The sequence below is a fragment of the Nyctibius grandis genome, chromosome 1, assembly GCF_013368605.1.
Source record: "Nyctibius grandis isolate bNycGra1 chromosome 1, bNycGra1.pri, whole genome shotgun sequence".
NCBI lineage: Eukaryota > Metazoa > Chordata > Aves > Nyctibiiformes > Nyctibiidae > Nyctibius > Nyctibius grandis.
This window is the reverse complement of record NC_090658.1, coordinates 109952371-109970609: the sequence shown is the minus strand read 5'-3', so window position 1 is coordinate 109970609 and position 18239 is coordinate 109952371. Positions and strand designations below refer to the sequence as shown.

At 37.5% G+C, this 18239-nt stretch overlaps 1 protein-coding gene across 7 annotated transcripts in view; it reads right to left on the bottom strand.

The window, feature by feature from the left end:
- Positions 1–18239, bottom strand: part of ERICH1 (glutamate rich 1) — a 98360-nt gene that overhangs the window by 19166 nt on the left and 60955 nt on the right. For 3 of the 7 annotated variants that reach the window (XR_011048380.1, XR_011048382.1, XR_011048379.1), the window contains exons 4-9: positions 15146–15523; positions 12506–12700; positions 8483–8664; positions 7123–7339; positions 6906–7042; positions 707–827 (exon numbers count right to left, since the gene is read on the bottom strand). Coding sequence is in view for 3 of the 7 variants with exons in the window: in XM_068403293.1 (XP_068259394.1) it covers positions 8591–8664; positions 12506–12700; positions 15146–15523 (647 nt within the window). In the remaining 4 variants the exon portion in view is untranslated. Of the gene's footprint in view, positions 1–706; positions 828–6905; positions 7043–7122; positions 7340–8324; positions 8665–12125; positions 12187–12505; positions 12701–15145; positions 15524–18239 lie in introns of those variants that run through there. The other 4 variants (XR_011048381.1, XM_068403293.1, XM_068403301.1 and 1 more) reach the window with 4 other exon arrangements.

Sequence of the window (18239 nt, the reverse complement as noted above, 5' to 3'; positions counted from 1 at the left end):
TCTGACATTTCTAGCACCAACAGAAAATGTTAATGCTGCCTGCATTTTGATTCATGATACCAACTGCAACTTGGCACTCCGTGAGCAGCAGAAGTTGGGAGACCAAGCTGAAGTTCAATGAATATCTCTGATGAATCCTTACACTGGTCTCCAACGATAGCTTAGGATTTAGAAAATGTTTAGATTGCTAATGCTGATACTGACAGTTAACATGTCTGTGCTGCGGCCTGAAAACCTGCTCAGAGAACTGATTCTGTAACAAATGGAAAATTGCATATCCCACTATAAAACTATGAATACAACTCCCTAAGCAAACTTCTAAGTCTCAAAACTATTTTTTTCATCAGTAGTTAATGAACTTATTGCAAGGAACCTTCTTCTATTATGAGCTGGAAGAAATGCAACACAACAGATAATGCACATACTAGACACCTTCATAACTAAAGTTACAGATCACATCTTGCAGGAAAAGAAAGAAATATGAGTTTTCCTTTGATGTTTAAAAATGAGAAATCTTTCACAACAATGATTCTTAACTAATGCAAATCATTGCCCACGGAGTAACAAATTGAAAACACGTAAGACAAATTTGAGAGGCTATTTACTTTGAATACTTTTCAGTTATTCTGCTTCCCCTTAAACATACTCTAAAACACAATTCTATAGTTTTTTGTACAGTGCCTTTAGTTTGGACTCTTATGCTTACCTAAAAAAATTAAAGCTTGTTCTTGTAGAAAACTGAAGAAACACTTGTTGACAGCAGCCAACAACCATAACACCTTGTGCTATTCAGACTCCTGTGAAGTTACCTAGTGCCACATGACTTTCTGATCAAAATAAAAAAAGTATATAAGACAACAAAGTACAGGTTAAATGCAGTAAAAGTCCATTAGATGATCTCAGTTTTCTGTTTTCAAAAAGAAAGTATAAATAGGGAACCGTGACTGAGTGATGTTATTTCTCTTTGGATCCCATAAAGATTAGTACTAGTACTTGACACTGTTCAGCATTTTTATTAATGTTCTGTAAGTAAACATACAATCATTGCTGGTAAAATTTGCAGATGACACCAAGATTAGCAGACAGTTGATACTAATGAAAGCAGTACAGGCACACAAAACAATCCATCATTTACTAATCTAGACATAGGCAAAGAAAATTAATGTTAATAAGGCCAAACAGAAAGTCAGACATTTAAGAATAAAAAGTAAGGAACCAGGGACTACATCTTGGAAAGCAATAAATTTCAAGAGTAGTTGTCTACCATGACAAATAATTCAACATGGACTCCCTCTACAATCCTATTGCAAAAAGTGGACCCACAAACAATGGAGCAGTGAGTATGAAAGCTGGCACTGCTGAGATTTTAAATGAAATTCTATGCGCAGTTCCAGCACCCTTGTTCTCTAAATGGCGGAAAAAAAAATGGGAGAATGTACAACAGAGCCACAAAAACAATTTGAAGGCTGCAGAAAATGCCTTAAAGCAAATTCTTTAAACTCATAATATTTAGGGTAGCAAAAAAGATGCTGCACTGTAGCTTGATTACAGCGTTCAAAAACTTTCACAGACAGCAAACAGCAGCTAGTGAGGGACTACTTAGTCTAGTGAAGAAAAGCACACCAAGAACTAATGGCTGAAAGTTAAATCTAGACAAATTCAAATTTAAAATAAGGCAAGTTTCTAACCATGAGAGTGAGTGAGTACTAGAATAAATGACCAGAGAAGGGGCTAAGTCTTCATTTTTGATGTCTTTAAATCAAGCTGCCTGTCTCTGCAAAAGACTTTCTTTAGCAAAAACCACAAACTGTGCTTTTGTCAGCTTCAAGTTACTGCTCTTCACCCTGAAGTAAAAGGAAAATTTATGACCAGGGATCTAGATGGGGTCAGAGAAGATAATCTCATGTCCTTTTTAGTCTTACCCTCCATGAATCTATCAATATCAACTGAGTGAATACAGAGAAAAAACTTTCTGAGTGACTTTTGCCCTGTGGATAACAATGTGATCCATAGCAGATTGTGAATCATCCAGTAATAAATATATGTCAGAAACTATCGAGATGAATATATTCTTGCAACGCCTTCTAATTTAGAAATTTAGAGTTATTTAATATTTTACACATTAATTTTACACTGGCTAACTGAGTTAATGTGAAAGGGTTAAGCAGACAGGCTAATGAAACACTGTGCTGCGTACTTAGCTTTATGTGGTTGGAAAAATCAATGCACTTTGGTCTGTCAGTTAGCAATCACAGATTTAATTGAATAACATGTCAAGTATTTTAAACTGTTTACCAATGTAAATAGAATCCAGCACCATAGTAATGGTAATAAGCTAAGAAGCTTTCCCTGAATTCCAATCAGACCTGAACATGATCTTCAATTTTAAGCTCCAACATGCCAGACAGGCATCAAACAGCTATCATTATGTCTGCAGAGTTTGGTGATTATTCCCGTGATTCTGAAAACAACACATTTGCTATTGATTCACTCTCTAGAACACAGGTAATGGGTAATCAGTTTGATATTCCTAGCAATGGTTACTCCTTCTCTGTGCATTTATATTCGTTTCCACTTCATTATTGTTACTGGGCAGAGGAATCAATCACGCAGCAATCTTTTACTGAGCCTATCTGAGAAGTGGTGGAGGCTACTTTGTGCATGATCGCATGAAGGGAACAAGAGGAAGAACAGGAGAAGAGCTCCTCAGCTTGTGTTGGGTGAGTTCCAACCATAGCTGTGCAACAGCTCCTTACTCCTCGTCTTCTTCTTCTCCCTTTTAGCACTCCCAGGCAATGGCTTCCCAACAGAAGCTATGAAAGCAGCAAGGAGCAGAGGCAAAGCCCTGTCCAAGTTGAAGGAGCTTGCCACTGCCAGATCAGCTTCAGGAGTAGGCAACGTTTCGGTCATGCAACATGTACAACGCTGTCCCTTTCTCAGATGCAGTAGATGAATTTTTTTTTACAAGATGCCTGCAATGCAGATGCTTCCATCTGACCTACCTGTTTATGCTCCCATAACAGTCAACGTAAAGACATAAGTTCTCCTGTTTGTACCATTGTTCTTATCCTAAAATAGATGTCTAGAAGCAGTTATATTGGGCTGTACAAGTATCTATTTCATCCCAGTGATTATAAAGTTCTTTAGGATAGGCAGCTCAGATGGAAACATCTACACTGTAGACATCTGAAGTCAGGAGAAATGAATCCCCCCTGCATGCCTCCAAGCTCTCCTTAGCAAGCTGCAGATGAACACTGCCTCCAAAGCGTCTACTAGGGAGAAACAGGCCCCTGTTTTACTACACCAATCATGTGTGCAATGTAAAATTAATATGCCATTTTTAACTATCAGCAGCCTTGCTTACATGTTCTAGCATATTCTTGACTGTAGTTAAGTCTATTATAGTCCTCTAGCACATTGGCACCTCAGATGTAATAGAAATTCACTGTGCTGGGTGCTGTGCAGCAGGGCAATCCTCGCATTAAATTGCTGCTAGTTTAAGAAGGGAAAAAACAGACGAGAAAATAGGCAGATAGATGTGGGAGTACACAGATACAATACGGCAACATTAGTCAGCACAGTAGGCAGTTGTCTTAGCACACTACTGACCTAGCTGCTGCCAAGCTTTTGGGCTGCATCATGGCAAAGGAGGGTTTTAAAGAAGGGAAGGAAAATGATAGAAAGACTGCTTTGTAGAGGGCTGTGGAAGGTATTATGGGAAAAAGCACAAATGTGTTAATCTGAAAATGTAGCAAGTGGGCGATGGAAGCTAGTACCAGAGGCTGAGAGGACGGAGGAATCGTCTGTGCACTGAGGGACTGAGAAGACTGGCAAACACCTTGAAATTGAAGAAACCAGCCTCTAGTGATGCAACAGAAAAGAAGGTATTGAACCACAGATTCATTCCTTCTCTATTTTTGTGTAGCCCTCTTCAATCTTAGATAACACTTTTTTTTGCATTATGTATCCTAAAACAGGATGCAGCACTGCAGTAATGATGTAAAACAGAACTACAGCTTGCTTATACATTTTACAAACTGTTAACAAAACAGCTCATTAAAATGACTACAGACTATTAATTCTACACAGTTAACCACTCAACTTGGACAATGTCCTTATTAAAGCTATACATTTGACCTCGACTGACTGTGATGCATATACATGGTTTTCAAATAATCATAGAATATATAGTTTTTTCCTAGATCGTTAGAGAGAGGAAACACATACAGCATTTGTAAATTTCTGCTTTTTCTCTATACTTAGGTAGTGGTTTTCCCCCATGGCTTAGTTCAGCATATATTTAGCAGTTTAAAAATACACATTTTTTTCATCTAAGAGAGACATATATTAAAAATTGTGAAATACTCAGATATTATAAAAATTTACTTAGATGCAATGCAGAGGATAAAGTAGTTAACAGTGAAGCTAAATTAGCTGCATAAACATGTGCAATGCAGCCCTCCTTAGGTGTAATCTAGAGCTGAAGAAATCAATCGCAAAATCTACATAGCTGTAACCTGAGGTTGGCCTAAATATTAAATACAATGCATTTTTCCATTCTTACAGTTTGCTGGTTTTTACACTACCATTCTTTGTTATTACACTTAAGATGTAGCATACTGTACAAGCATAACACACACCATTTTCCACTCTACATCTGTGGACTGCTTTTATGATATACCAGATATTATTGGGTGAAATATGTTTTCTTTGGCCAAAGACAGCTTAACAATTTTCTGCCTTCATGCTGCCACTCACCACTTTTTCCTTCCTTGTTTTTTTTTTAAGTCTTTTTTTTCCCCAGATGTCATTTCAGAGATTCAGCCTACTTAGTAGTATCCCCCTGCACTAGTGCAGGGGAGAAAAGCCAGCTGACATAGAAAACGCATTAAGGAATTTATAACTCTACAAGATTGTAAAGTACTATATAAAATATTGCACCACTTACGAAGCAGTAAAAATCTGTAACGTTAGAGACTGTTTCCCACATTACATATCCACAAAAGAGAATAATTAAGGTCTTACAGGCAATTTTGAGAATAAAACGTACCTATTTATAGAGATAATGGCTTTGAACTCATACCCTTGCATGCAAGCATAGTGACCAGCTATTCACTATCACAGATGCCCAAAACTACTTCAGCCTCTGTGGTCTTCCTTGCACACGGAGCCTAGGGAGGGAACCACCACCTACTCGGAGCCCCATTTCTCTCCCACTGAGCTGCTGTTCCTTCCTTACTGTGTAATGTTTAATTATGCAAACTAGAAAGTTAACTCTTGAAGCCACATGCAGGCTACTTTCTAGTTGATCCTTAAATTTTTCCTGCTGTTGGAGGCCACGCAGGTTTTAAAAACAAAATTTTAAAGTTCTGTCTTCCCAGAATTTTGAAATATGCTGATAATAGTGTGTGTACAGTTCAGTCTGAAGTTCCCAATGGGAAGTCCACTAAAAAAAATCTCGTCCATGCCTCAGAAATTCCACATGATACTGCACATTCATTAGACTGAACGATGTGGCAGAAGCAAAAATTCAAGGCCATCTCCTTTGCCATTCATAAGTTTAGCATGAAAATCCAAAGCGATAAATGTTTCACTGCTATGTTGAAGGAGTCATGTATAGTGAAACATAAACCACTGTCTTCACAGGTGGGCATCGATTTAAATTTTTCAGTTTTCATATCCCAGCCGTGTTGGTTATACCCTTGCTCAAATAAACCATGGAAGGCGTAGGGAGATTCAGCACCATTTCTTTTAGAGAAGAAGCACAGAAAACTGACCAGGTATTAAAATTCTGGTATATGAAATCTTTTTGACTGCAAATAGGATGTTAAACATGGAACCAAACAATCCTTTCCCCCTGCCATTTTTAGTACATTGCCTAACTGGTATTATTATAAGATGAGTAATGTCCATTTCTGTTGCTTTCAAACTAGATCTTTCTGCTGTGTTCTTTCGTGTGTTGCTCTTCAGTGTCCTTATGCATGCTGCAGTTCAGTACACTGTTGTTTGGCACATTTGTTTCAGAAACAAATACATTCTTATGCGATTGCATTTATCTACAATGACAATCTACAATTTATCTGCTTGAATTTGGTCCAATTTTCTAAACTCTCCAACATCTCAGATTTTACTTTATCCTCTACTCTTTATAATCCCTGTTAGCGTAATAGTGGCAGGTTCGATAAGCACAAGATTCATCTCCTATCGCAGGTCATTTACAAAGACATCAGATATCGCTGACTAACTAGCTATGCTCTGAAACTGTTGCCAGGCTTGCTTTGTTAGGACCAGCTGATTTCTGCACAGAATATAAGGCTCTTACAGTGGTTAAAGTGAAAGGAAAAAAGAAAGACTGAAAGCAATCTTTCCCCCATTGTTACCTGATTCAAGCTAAGTACATTTTTGACCTGAGAAATTTTACTCACATTCTGGGGTTACACAACTGATAGTACAAAATATTTCTGTTTGGCAAAGATACCCAAATCTGCTCCTCTGTATGCAGCTATTTAGAAACCAGTACAATTTAAAAAATCACTTTAATATTATGAGAAATGGCTAAGCACTGGAAGAGAAATAAAGAAGATGAATTAAAGAAATGAACAAAGCTGTGAGATGAGTGCATGAGTGCTTGTGAGATGAGTGTGTGAACGTGTGCTAGCGTGTGTCAGGCTGCACTAGCTGGTGAGCAGGAGACCCGCAGGGCAGGTAAGAGGGCCCAGGATCCAGGCAGGGATATGCGAGAGGCTGGGGGTCTGTGCTGGTATTCGAGGGATCTGCGAATGGGGTATGCTTGTGAATCCAGGAGGTAAAGGGCATGTGTGTTTCAACTCATGAACTTCAATTCCAGTCAGCCAGAGAAGATGACTGTACTTGTGTTTTAGGCGAGCCCTGGCAGGGTTACTCACAGGTGTTGTTAAAGGCAGTGGTCCTGGGGTCCACCCAAGGCAGCAGCCTTACAACATCCCTCAGCAGAGTCACTTGAGTATCAGGAAATGCAGGCACTACAGTTGTTTGTACAGTCCTAATTCGGCCTCATTTGTACCTGTGTTTCAAAATACTGTCTTTAATTACACGGTCTCCTTTATTTTCTCATTTTCAGTGTATAGGACAGATGATACTTACCTAATGAGTTGCTGCATATCCTTTTTGTGCAGTTCCTAGGCCTTATTTACTGCACGACATTCAAACATTAATCTGAAGATGAAGTCATTAATTTCCTGTGAGGTCTGTCAATAGAGTATCTAGGTGCTTCACATTCAAGTGATATTTTCTTCATTCTCCAGATGTGGGACTGAGGCACACAGCATCTCAGTGAAAAGTCACAGCTACAATTCAGTGTCTATGTGTTAGCAAGTCAGGAACATTAAAACAGGGAACACACTATTAGTTTCCCCTCTGTAAAGTCTGGTTTCAACATCTTTCCTAGCAGATACAGACCTAACTCAAGTTCTCCAGGGCTGCACACAGCTGCCTTAGCCATAAGACCATTTTTTCTGCACCTGCAATCCTTTGGTATATTACTAAACCCCTTTTAACTTCAATTAACAAGGAAGAGGTATGATTGTATTTTTATTACACATTTTTGAGCACCACTAAAAACAATCCCTTGCAATAGGATATATCAGGCAATATAAAAAAAAAAGAGCAAAAAAACCATGCAACATTTATATAGTCTTGTCAGTAATGTATCTCCAAGCACATGTTGTAGGAGACAAATATGTTGCCCCTATCCTGCTGATGAGGAAGCTGATACACTAAGATATGAGAAATGGTTTGCTCTGTATCACCTATCAGGTGAATGACTCAGCTGACAGAAGAGCTTCCCACTTATGAAGCGTTTTCTTCTTTAGGATTCCAAAACATTTTACAATCATGGATATTATTTACTGTATCATCTACACATGGATAAATTCAGTTGCAGAAAAACTACACATTAACCAGTGAGAGAACCCAGTCCTATAATTCTGCAGCCAGTGAAGCCCATTGGATCGTAACAGGTGGGGCTGTGGAATAGTTCTGAAAATGCCATCCAAGTTTCTGCGTAACTCCAAACAGTACCTACATGACCCACATGTAGAAATTTACCTATTTCCATAATTTAGCAGTTAATTCAGCAAAAATACATTCTCTGGACTCATTGTTGCTTAGATTTAAATATAAAAATATATTTCTGTTTTTCAGGTAAACAGATATATCAGATAAACAAGAAAAGTCAAGAAATAAAACTTCCAGAAAGGAATGATCAATTTATAAACAAAAAAATTACTATACTTCTTAAACAAAATACTTGATACAGACTTTATCATTCCAGATAAGTCCCTCATCCTAAAGTGAAATGCACATACTAATCCAGCTGAAGACTCAGGCCACACAGCATATACATATTCTTGACCAACCAAACACAAAAATCCCATGTAGCTATACCCTTACACCATGGTTGTTGTCTTCTAGAGTTTGTAACACAGAAAAATAGTTCATTTACCTGAAGATGTAGAATGTGCATTGACACTGCTCTTCCTGAACAATTGCTACTTAGTTAAGAGTTTGTACATTAAATTTTAACCCTGTGCATATGGACACAGGCAAAGCTTTATTTCCTGTTCTTCACAGGAAGGATATCTGTAATCCAGTAGTGAAACAGAGATGTGACTGTCTTGGTATGATCTGAAACAAAGAAAACACATTCCTCCTGAAATACCTCTACAACATTTCTGAAAGTTAAAGTCTTGTGTGAACATCTGTTTCCATTCAATACTGGCATTTCAGGAAAACCAATGCAGATATTGGAGCTTGAAGACTAATAGATATGAATTTCTAGATAAACAGGAGCATTTTCTTTTAGGAGGTCAGTTATTTGTATGGGAGACAATTTTGGTTCTATATTTTGGAATGTCCTATTCATTATGATTCAATAATTCAGAAAAAAAGAAGATTGAAACGACATAATCATTATGGGTAAGACTAAAAGAGTGCAATCTCCATTTCTGTCTGGAGAGTAACTTCACACATTACTATTTAACTTACAGTAGCACCTAGAAGCCCCAGCTGAGAATGAGTTGTTTTGTACAGACAGCTACATTAAAGCCTCAAAATGCCACGGCTTCTGTCTTAATTCAGAGATTATCTATGTGACTTTACTTTTAATGACAGGACTTTCTACAGTACTTATCACATAATACCACATTTAAGATGATTCTATAATGTTATGCTAATATAGCTTTCACATTTAATTTCGTTTTCTTTGAATGTTCATTCAAAAAAAAAAAGGTTCAATTTAATCATTTTAGGGCTTCTGTGTATCCAGCCTGTGCATTGCTGGCACACAGTAACTGTGTTACTTCTGGTCTGCAAAATGTACCCCACCTCCCGCAATGGAGACATATATTAAGGACAACTCTCCAAAAAAGGGCAGTTAAAAGAAGCTTCTAGCTCTTCTGTGAGTGATAATTTCCTAGGCAACAGGGAAGAGTATATTTGAGACTTGATACTAACCAACAAAGGGAAAATGTTAATAGATAATGGAATGAAGTTGATGAGTAGAAGCTGAATGAGTTCATAAATTAGGAGATAATGACTTTTTTTTTTAATTAGGTGATCACCTATGCTTTAATAATTGATGTGAAATGGGAATTAAGTAGCCCTCATTTCAAAGCTACAGTTTCAAACCAGCAAATGGAGCATTACTTCCAGTCACAGTTCTTCTCCTTTGCCCACTGTACTCTGCAGGATCATGAAGGTGTCTGCCTTCCTTTTGTCAATGCCCACTGACTTTCTGAGAGAGATCAGCCAAACCCCCATCACAAGAAACTCGTGTCTATTTGACTTCTAAACATTTTCTTCCCTGCATTTATAGAAGACTTTAGGTAGAGGTAGGTACTTTTTGTTAAAGACTACCAAATCAATGGAAATAGTTAACAGGACATTTTGTTCTTTTTTACAATCTGAGAACAATGACACTTTAAATAGCCATGTTCAAACAAAAACTCTTGACCAACCTCAACTTTGTATAACTGCTGAAGTACAAGGTCAAAGGTAATAATGGAGTAACTTGAAGCACAAAGTACAAGGTAAGTTAATGGAGGATGAAAACTAGACAGAACAACCGGTATCTTTTAACCATAGGGATTTTCTTGTTGAAGTAAGTTTTCTCATTTAAATGAAGGGTTAAAAATAATACCTTAATGTTGATAACTGTTCTGTTTTAATCTCCTTAGCAATTTCCTCTTCCTGCAAAATTTTTCAGACCCTACAACCAACCTTGTTAGACCTTTCTTTGATATGACTGCAAATCTTGTGATCTAAGAGCTTAAGATAAAAAAGAAACTTTTTCCTTCATTGTTTCTTTTGGTTGAACCATGATTCCCAATCTGAATAACATGCTAAGAGGTGTGAAGAAAATACCAAAACATGGTCTTGAACCAGTGGTTTTCAATTTGTGGTCTGCAGGTCTTGGGAAGTCCATAGCTTTACTCTTAAATTCACTCAAATTCCTGAATTACAAATAGAATCTACTGTTAAACTCTGCTGAGGGAAATTAATATCTAGCAGGTGCTTAATTATCCTTTAATAATTTATAACAATGTATCTTCCTCTTTCTTATGTTGTTGTACCTCATGAATATCAAATTAACTACTATGGTTACACCACTGTGAACTTGGAATGAGATTAGAATTGAGCTCGGAGTGACAAGAGTTACTAGGAAAAAAAAATCAACTGGAAAGTAAACAATTTTAGGCTTTATCAGCAGAAACACAAATGAATTTTAAAAATCACTCAGAAAATTGTCTTCTGCTTTTTCAAGTGACAAAAAACCCCAGAAAATTAGGGTAGTTGCATGGATTTGTTTCTAATTTGCTTTTCTTTTCTCTCTTCAGTTTGACATTTCTGCTATATAAAAGTAAACAGAGCAGCTTGCCTCAAGGCTGCAAAACGCAACAGAATTCCTACTGTATTGAGTAGAATTTGGATAAGGCCTGTAAGGAATATCCTGAATGTGGTCACTTCAACAGTTCCATTTTGTTTTAATCAACAGAAGCTGAATTACGTCATTTAATAAAGGGTCAATACTATTACCACTATTCCTGCTGAGTCCTACTTAGTTTGCAAATGTGTATTACATCCAATGAGACTATCTGATTATAATTAAGATCATAGAATCTAGGCTTGATACTAATTATTGAATGCACAGAAGGATTTTATTCCACGTACATGTGGATACTTCAGATATATCAGAACCTTATGGGTTGTCATACTCCGTATCTACACTTTAAAGAATACCTAAGTACTTCTGTAAGAGTGTCCTTTTCAAAATATATCAGCTATGAACTCTACAGGCAGGAATTCTCTCTTTTCTGTGTTTTTACAATGTACAGCATGCAGTAGGCTCCAGTCTTGACTGGGATCTGTAGCCACTATCATGCTGTAAATTATTTAACTATGTTACAAGCAGTAGTCTCTTCTCTGAATGTTATTGCTAAGCCTCTGATGGCTATGATCTTATTTACTCTGTTACCACACTACTAGCAGCTCAGTCGTTACTCTTTAAAAGAGAGCACTGTCTAAAATGGTTGAGATTCTCTCATGCCACAGCAAGTGCTCTCAGCTCTGATTAAATTCTTTGGGAGGCAAGAAACTTCAGCACATCATGTAGATTTGGCTGATGCTGCAACAGAAGTACTAATGACAAGTGATGACTGTTTCAGTGAAGACTACTTGGAAAATGAATTATTATACCTTCTACAGACTACATGCTGATCCCACATTCATGTGAGAAACTATTAACTGTCCAAGAAGAAATTCTACTAAAATTGTAGGGGTTATAATAGAGAACAAAAGGAGCATGAATGAAATCAGACTTGTGCCTCAGGGATGAAAAGATTTAGTAACAGAACAATTTTCCTTTTTATGAATGACTTTTTAATATAATTTATTATAAAGAGTGGCTTTACATTTTTATATAATCAACAATATTTTTTAGAAACTTAAACCAGACGTTCATATTTAAACAAAAACAAAGCTATAAATCAAACTTTGTCATGCCAAATCTATGTGTTAAAAAAGCCATGTAGGTGACGAAGAAGAAATGAAACGATGGGCTGTATCGATTCTTATGCACGTAAAAAGAATCCTTAACTGGACGAATGAAATCTCCAAGTTAAACAAGTTAATTCCTGTGATTTAGAAAGTCTACAAAGAGAATGTATTAAAAATATGCTTTAAACATGATTAAATCTTAAAACAGTTAAGACGTAAAAAATATTGTTTTAAGAACCTGAATCATCTTGTACTCTATAGTTGCTGCAAAGTATGAAAAGTTTCTGTATTGATCGTAACCAAATAAGAAACGGGGAAAACAACTGTATTTTCGGTGGGAATTATGCTTTCAAATTTTGTATAAGCATATATTTACCACTATATAATTACTTACAGCTTCCTGTGACAAATCTGAATTTTAATTCACACAAAAAAGAACATCAGTGAATGAACATGAGTGAATGGTACCTACCAGGAGGCATCATGGATTGTTCTTGGAATTGCTTCAAAGCATCCTTCAATCTCTCAATATCCTGTAGCAATACAAGGGATTTCAGCTGATGTAGAAAAGTCACATCTGAGGAAGAGACGGTGCGAGACTCAAGATACTGTAAAAGCTCTTGGGCAGTTGCTGAATTTACAGCAGAATCTGTGCATTTTGATTTATCTGGAAAAACAATTGGAAAGCCACATTAAAAATATTCAACGAGCACAGAGAATTTTCCTTATTACACTTTATTTTTAAAGACATCATCTTCCTTTTTAGTACAATTCACAACAAAATATCAGGTACTGAAGAGCAGCTTGCTCCTCCCATTTTTTGTTAAATATTAAAACAATGGTAAGAGGGAAAAGTATCAAATTCAAAAATAAAAAGGACAATAGGATTCATAGTGACAGGAATGCAAGAGGAATCTAAATCTTCAAGATTAGCACAGGAAGAAGGCGTGATGAAGGAACTGGACTGTGGCCAAAGCACTGTGTTTTTGCTTCCCTCACACTATGCATTATAAAAATGCACACACATGTGGAGATGGGGAACAACTCTGTGGAACCACTGCAAAGCAATTCTGGAGGCATCAAATTATCTTGTTATTGTACTTTTACATTTTTACTTTAAAAGCAGATACTACAGCATGCAAGACAGCACAGAAGGACATACATTTTTTCTACAGTACTAAAGCATAAATTCATTCTTCCATTCCAGTAACAATGGATAGTCTGTCCCCTTAACAAGACTCCCTTTAATTCTTTTTTTACCAGCAAGACAACTGAGAAGAACAGATTTTTCCCAGTTCAGCTTTCTGATATAAGTACGAGAAGTACAATCCAATGTGACCCTTGGAAAATGCTGCTAAAAGCAATGGCTTCCAATTTTATCTAAAAAACCCAGGGAGTGTTAAAGTCATTCAGCCAGAAAAGGCAAACAGCATAATGTCAGATCTATACATAAACTGGGATTTGCCTAACAAGAAAGTTAGTCACACTCTGATTTATGGATGTGACACCTTATCTGAAGATGAATTTCCTTTTACCTGAGATGGTCTCTCTGGATTCCAAGGTCCTCCTTGGCTCAACCCCCCCGATCTGCAGGTTTGACACCAGGGCCAGTCAGTCTGTCAACCACTGCTAAAACCTGAACTTGACTTCCAGGAAAGCTGGAAGCTCAACACTTTCTCTTAAAATTCAACATGAAATACAGCTATGGACAATTGACCAGGTTTCTGTTCTAGGTCATGTATTAACAGCAGAACTGTCAACTGAGTTTGCAATCTTGCTCAGTTACCTTGGAGTTCCACTAGAGGAACTGCATGTAGTTTAACTTACATTTACTTAGCCATACACTGAAGTAGTAAAATTCTCATTTTTGGTGATGGAAATACATTAGCCAGAAAGTAGGATGGATTTCAAATGCTAGGCTTAGTATGAAGACCTGACACAGCAGAAAAATGTTAACAGTAAGCAAAGAAAATTCTATGTATAAATCTTGAGAAAAAAATTAACATGAAATCCCTGATGTCATCTTAACAGGGGTTTTAAAGTAATTCTGTAGTCTAAAGATGAATTTTATGGGACTAGGAGTTGACAGCTCTGATTAAGATGAACTCATACAGGTAGGTAAGCTGTTTAATATTCTTCATTCAGCTCCACAAAGACAGTCAAGGCCATGCACTTTGAAAAAAATTTCACTGCTTTTTTCCAGTTTTATAAGACAGTTATCATTTTAAAGCTATGTTCTGAGCTCAGCAACTAAAGAAACAGCTTGCCCTTAAGAAAACATATTTAATTCTAGATGATACCATCATAATCTGGTGTACGTACACATAATTACTATACTTACCATTAAAACTTCATTATCTCTGAAAGGCATTGATGACATAAGCACCATACAAGCAGCTTTTTAGGAAGGCAATGGAAGAAACACACAGTAGGAATTTCTCTGGTTTTAGTGACCAGATGAACATTCAATAGGCCATTAGGGTAACATCCATGTAATCCTTTCTAAAGTGCTATGGAATGTGCATCGAGCATCAGTTCACATTCATTGTGTTCACAAGTGCTTTATGCCAATATACTCTCCCAGCACCAACAGTATCTTCCCCTTTCCTCTTGGATGCTGTCTGTCTAGATTTCCTCATATATTACAAATACATCCCCTCCTGGGAAGGAGGAGATTTCTGAAAAGTAGGTTGGTTCAGAGATAGTAAGCATGACAGTAGTTTAAGATAGCAATCATTGCCCTCATTTGAAGCTCTAAAAGCAAGTAGGATGTTTGCTTGAAGAGGAAAGAAGAATTTGGTCCATTTTAACCACTATATTTACCCCGAGTGCATTGGCATGTTTTAAAAAAGAGCAAGGGATATTATGTATGTTTTCAAAGACAAAGAAACAAAGAGATTAGGACCACAGTTTTTTATATTGATATGGATTCTTACATATTCATGTACACACCAGAAAATGGGACAAATACTAAGTACTCGCATGTCTTACTGAGTTCAAAACAGGCACTTCTCTAGTAGATTTGGCCCATTCTATTGCAATAATAAGTGCACATCTATTCTCCCCTACATGTTAATACCCATGAAAAGAAAGGAGAAAGAGTGGTACATACTGTCAGCAAAATAAATTTGTTGTGTTGCCTGCAGGAAGTCCAGAATACTATCTGCCTTCTCATCTATGTCTTTTAAGCATGCTGCTGCTTCTCTGTTGTTTTTGTCGGGCTGATATGTAAAATCCACACTGGTAGTTTTTGTTACCAAGCCAGCTGCTCTCATTTTTTCTTTCTGTCGCTTCTTTTTCATTTTCCTCTTTTTGTTTTTGCTCATTTTGGGACCGTCTATCTGCTGCAGCTGTAAATTATCTTGAATGAGAGCCTCTTGCATTCCAGATTCTGTTTGTTCTCCATGTAAATTATTAGAGTTTTGCAAACCGTTCTTTTGTTTCTTCCTTCGAATGCGCTTTCTCTTGGCTTGTCCTTGATACTCCTCCTCTGCAGATTCAAAAGAGACATGATAGTTGTAAATAAGAAGATCTGTAATAAGCATTTTGGAACAGCATACAATGAAATATTACCCCCTTCAAATTATGGGATGTCTGAGTGGCTCTAACCTTACTTTTATGCGTAGAATGCCTTTCAGTACTACAATGTCAAAGCCAACTTTTTTGAATGCATTGAGTAAGAAGACAAGTTCTTTTCCCTTCTGCTTTCAATAAAGACTGTACTCTCCTTCGTGCTACGTACTTTACATCACATTTACTTTCTTAAGGCAGATAACATGGTTCTATACAGAAAGTGAAGTCAAAAGAATCACCAGGGCAAAAACCAGTATGGGCAGGCTGGGAGACATGGGATGAGAGATCTCCCCCAAGAGCCTGACGTCACCAGTTGGTAGACTTGACCAAGAATGCAAGAAGAATGCACGTAATTCACAATAAAAGACGATAGTGCTTATATTGTCAATATCCCTCCACGACAGTGCTGTGCCTTAAAAACACCAGGCATCTGTTTCTGATTCTTCTACTTTCTTCTCCTTAAACATCCTCCTCAAACATCCTCCTCCTTTGGGATATCTTCCTGCTTGCTCAGCCTTGGACATCAACTTTATAGGCAAAGCATGTAAGGCAACAGTGACCTTGGCAAGTAATCTCTGATCTCTTAACAGCCTGTCTTTGTTCTGTCATTCCCTTGCTACATTATAATTTCCTTACTGGCTAATTCTTCAAAAGGCTCAAATGTCAAGGGAAAGAAGTCCCTCTTGCTCTCCAAGACAGCTTTCATGCTTCTCTACTCAGATCTTACCCCTGTACACAAAGCTAGAGTTATAAAGTCATCTCTGACCCTGAACTGACTGCCTCTCCCACACGCTCACTTCTGAGTGTAAGCCCTCCTGGCACCAGCAAGGGAAGACTGCCAGAATCCATCTTCCCTTTGACTGCACTACTGCTGAAGTCCATATTCATGCCTATAATAATTATTGTTTTATTAACTGAAATTCCCTCTTTCATGGTCTAACAAAATCCTCACACCTTTAAACATAATGGAGAGCAGAACGCCAGTGCTCTTCTAATATCTTGCTCTAGAAAGCTAAGCCATTTATCCTTCCCTCAACATCTACCTGCATGTTTCTAAATTCCTCACAGTGCTCTGAGCCCAGTGCTCTTATTTATCTTGTTTTACATCATTCTCTTAGGGCCAAAGAATCTTTGCTTGGCTAACGCTGGTGTAATGCCGGAGAGACACCTGAAGCCCCACACTTGTATCCGAATGATCTGCATAGTCTCCTGAACTGCCTCTGACATTCTCAGCTTTCCCATCACTCCTCCCCCTACCAGTCTTTGCCTCTATTTTCTCCATGGTTGAAGGCCCTCTCTTTAATTTCTGTTTCTTTTTCTGTCTTGATCTCTGTTAGCTCTGAGCCTCTTTCTCTCTTTAAATATCACTACAAGACTTTTAGTTCTTTAGCTGACAGATGACTCACTGCAAAGCAATTTTCCGTACTTTCTATGAAGAAGGCTGCATAAAAATAAATTTGCTGTATTGTAACTGAACACCACAGCATGTTAAAGACACACTGAACGTCACCTTGTACCCACAGTGTGGAATGTTTCGCACGCATGGTATTTGAGCTAAATATCTTTATACATGATTTGGACATATGGGATGTAGGAAAAATAACGTCTGTGTCGTTCTGTAGGAATAAAATACCAAAACTGAAGGCAGATCTGAATGGTGAAAGATGCTATAAACAAAACATCAGTGTTTCATCTTAAGATCTAATTTGGATTTTCATGGGAGTATTTCTGTTATAATAGGTGTATTTCACTGTAAACATAGATACATTGTTCCATAAAATTTCTCAGCCCTCGGTTAACCCGAACCACACTTTTTGCTAATAAAGCTACACAAATCTGTGCTCTCAGCAAAGTGGCCCAACGTGCTCTTTAAGCATCCAAGAATCACTAAATCTCAGCAGAACTACAGCACGTTGTGCAGCCAAGCACCCTCTATTGGTTTGAAGCCACTTGAAAAAAAGGGTGCAGAAGGCAGAACCGGGCTTAAGATAATCCATGTTTTGAGTCAAATCCAAAAGTTTGCTTATCCTTGGTAGCTCAGGACAGCAGAAGGTCTGAAGAGACCAGAGTGAAGCCATCAAAAGCAGAATGAATGTAGTCTTCCCATGTGTATGACATGAAGATAAATACCCGACTGAAAGGAAATCAGAACTGTGCTGAGTTTCATCCAACACAGAAAACAAGTCAAAGACAAGACTTTACCTAGTTCTCTTGAGGAGTTAAACTGGCAGTCCTCTAGCAGTTTTGTCATTCTTTGCCCCATATTTTAATATCTCTTTAGTATCTACTGCTCCATGTGTGGGAGCTACTAGTGATTCAACATCAGTAACGGATAAAATTAGATGCTGACAAATGCAAAACAATGCACACTGAAGGGATTAATTTGAACAACCTGCTGCTAGGGTTAGAGTGAACTGTTATCAACTCAGGAAAAAAAACAAAACAAAAGCCAGATCTGTGCATCGGTATGGAAAGCTCAATGAAAACATTTGCTCAGTGGATATCAGTGGTCAAAACAGCAAACACCTTGTTTGCATACATAAGAAAGAGGATCGAAAACAACAGGAAAAATATTCCAAAGCTATTATACAAATCTGTTGTACTCTTCAAGCTTGTAACGCTATGTTTCTTGG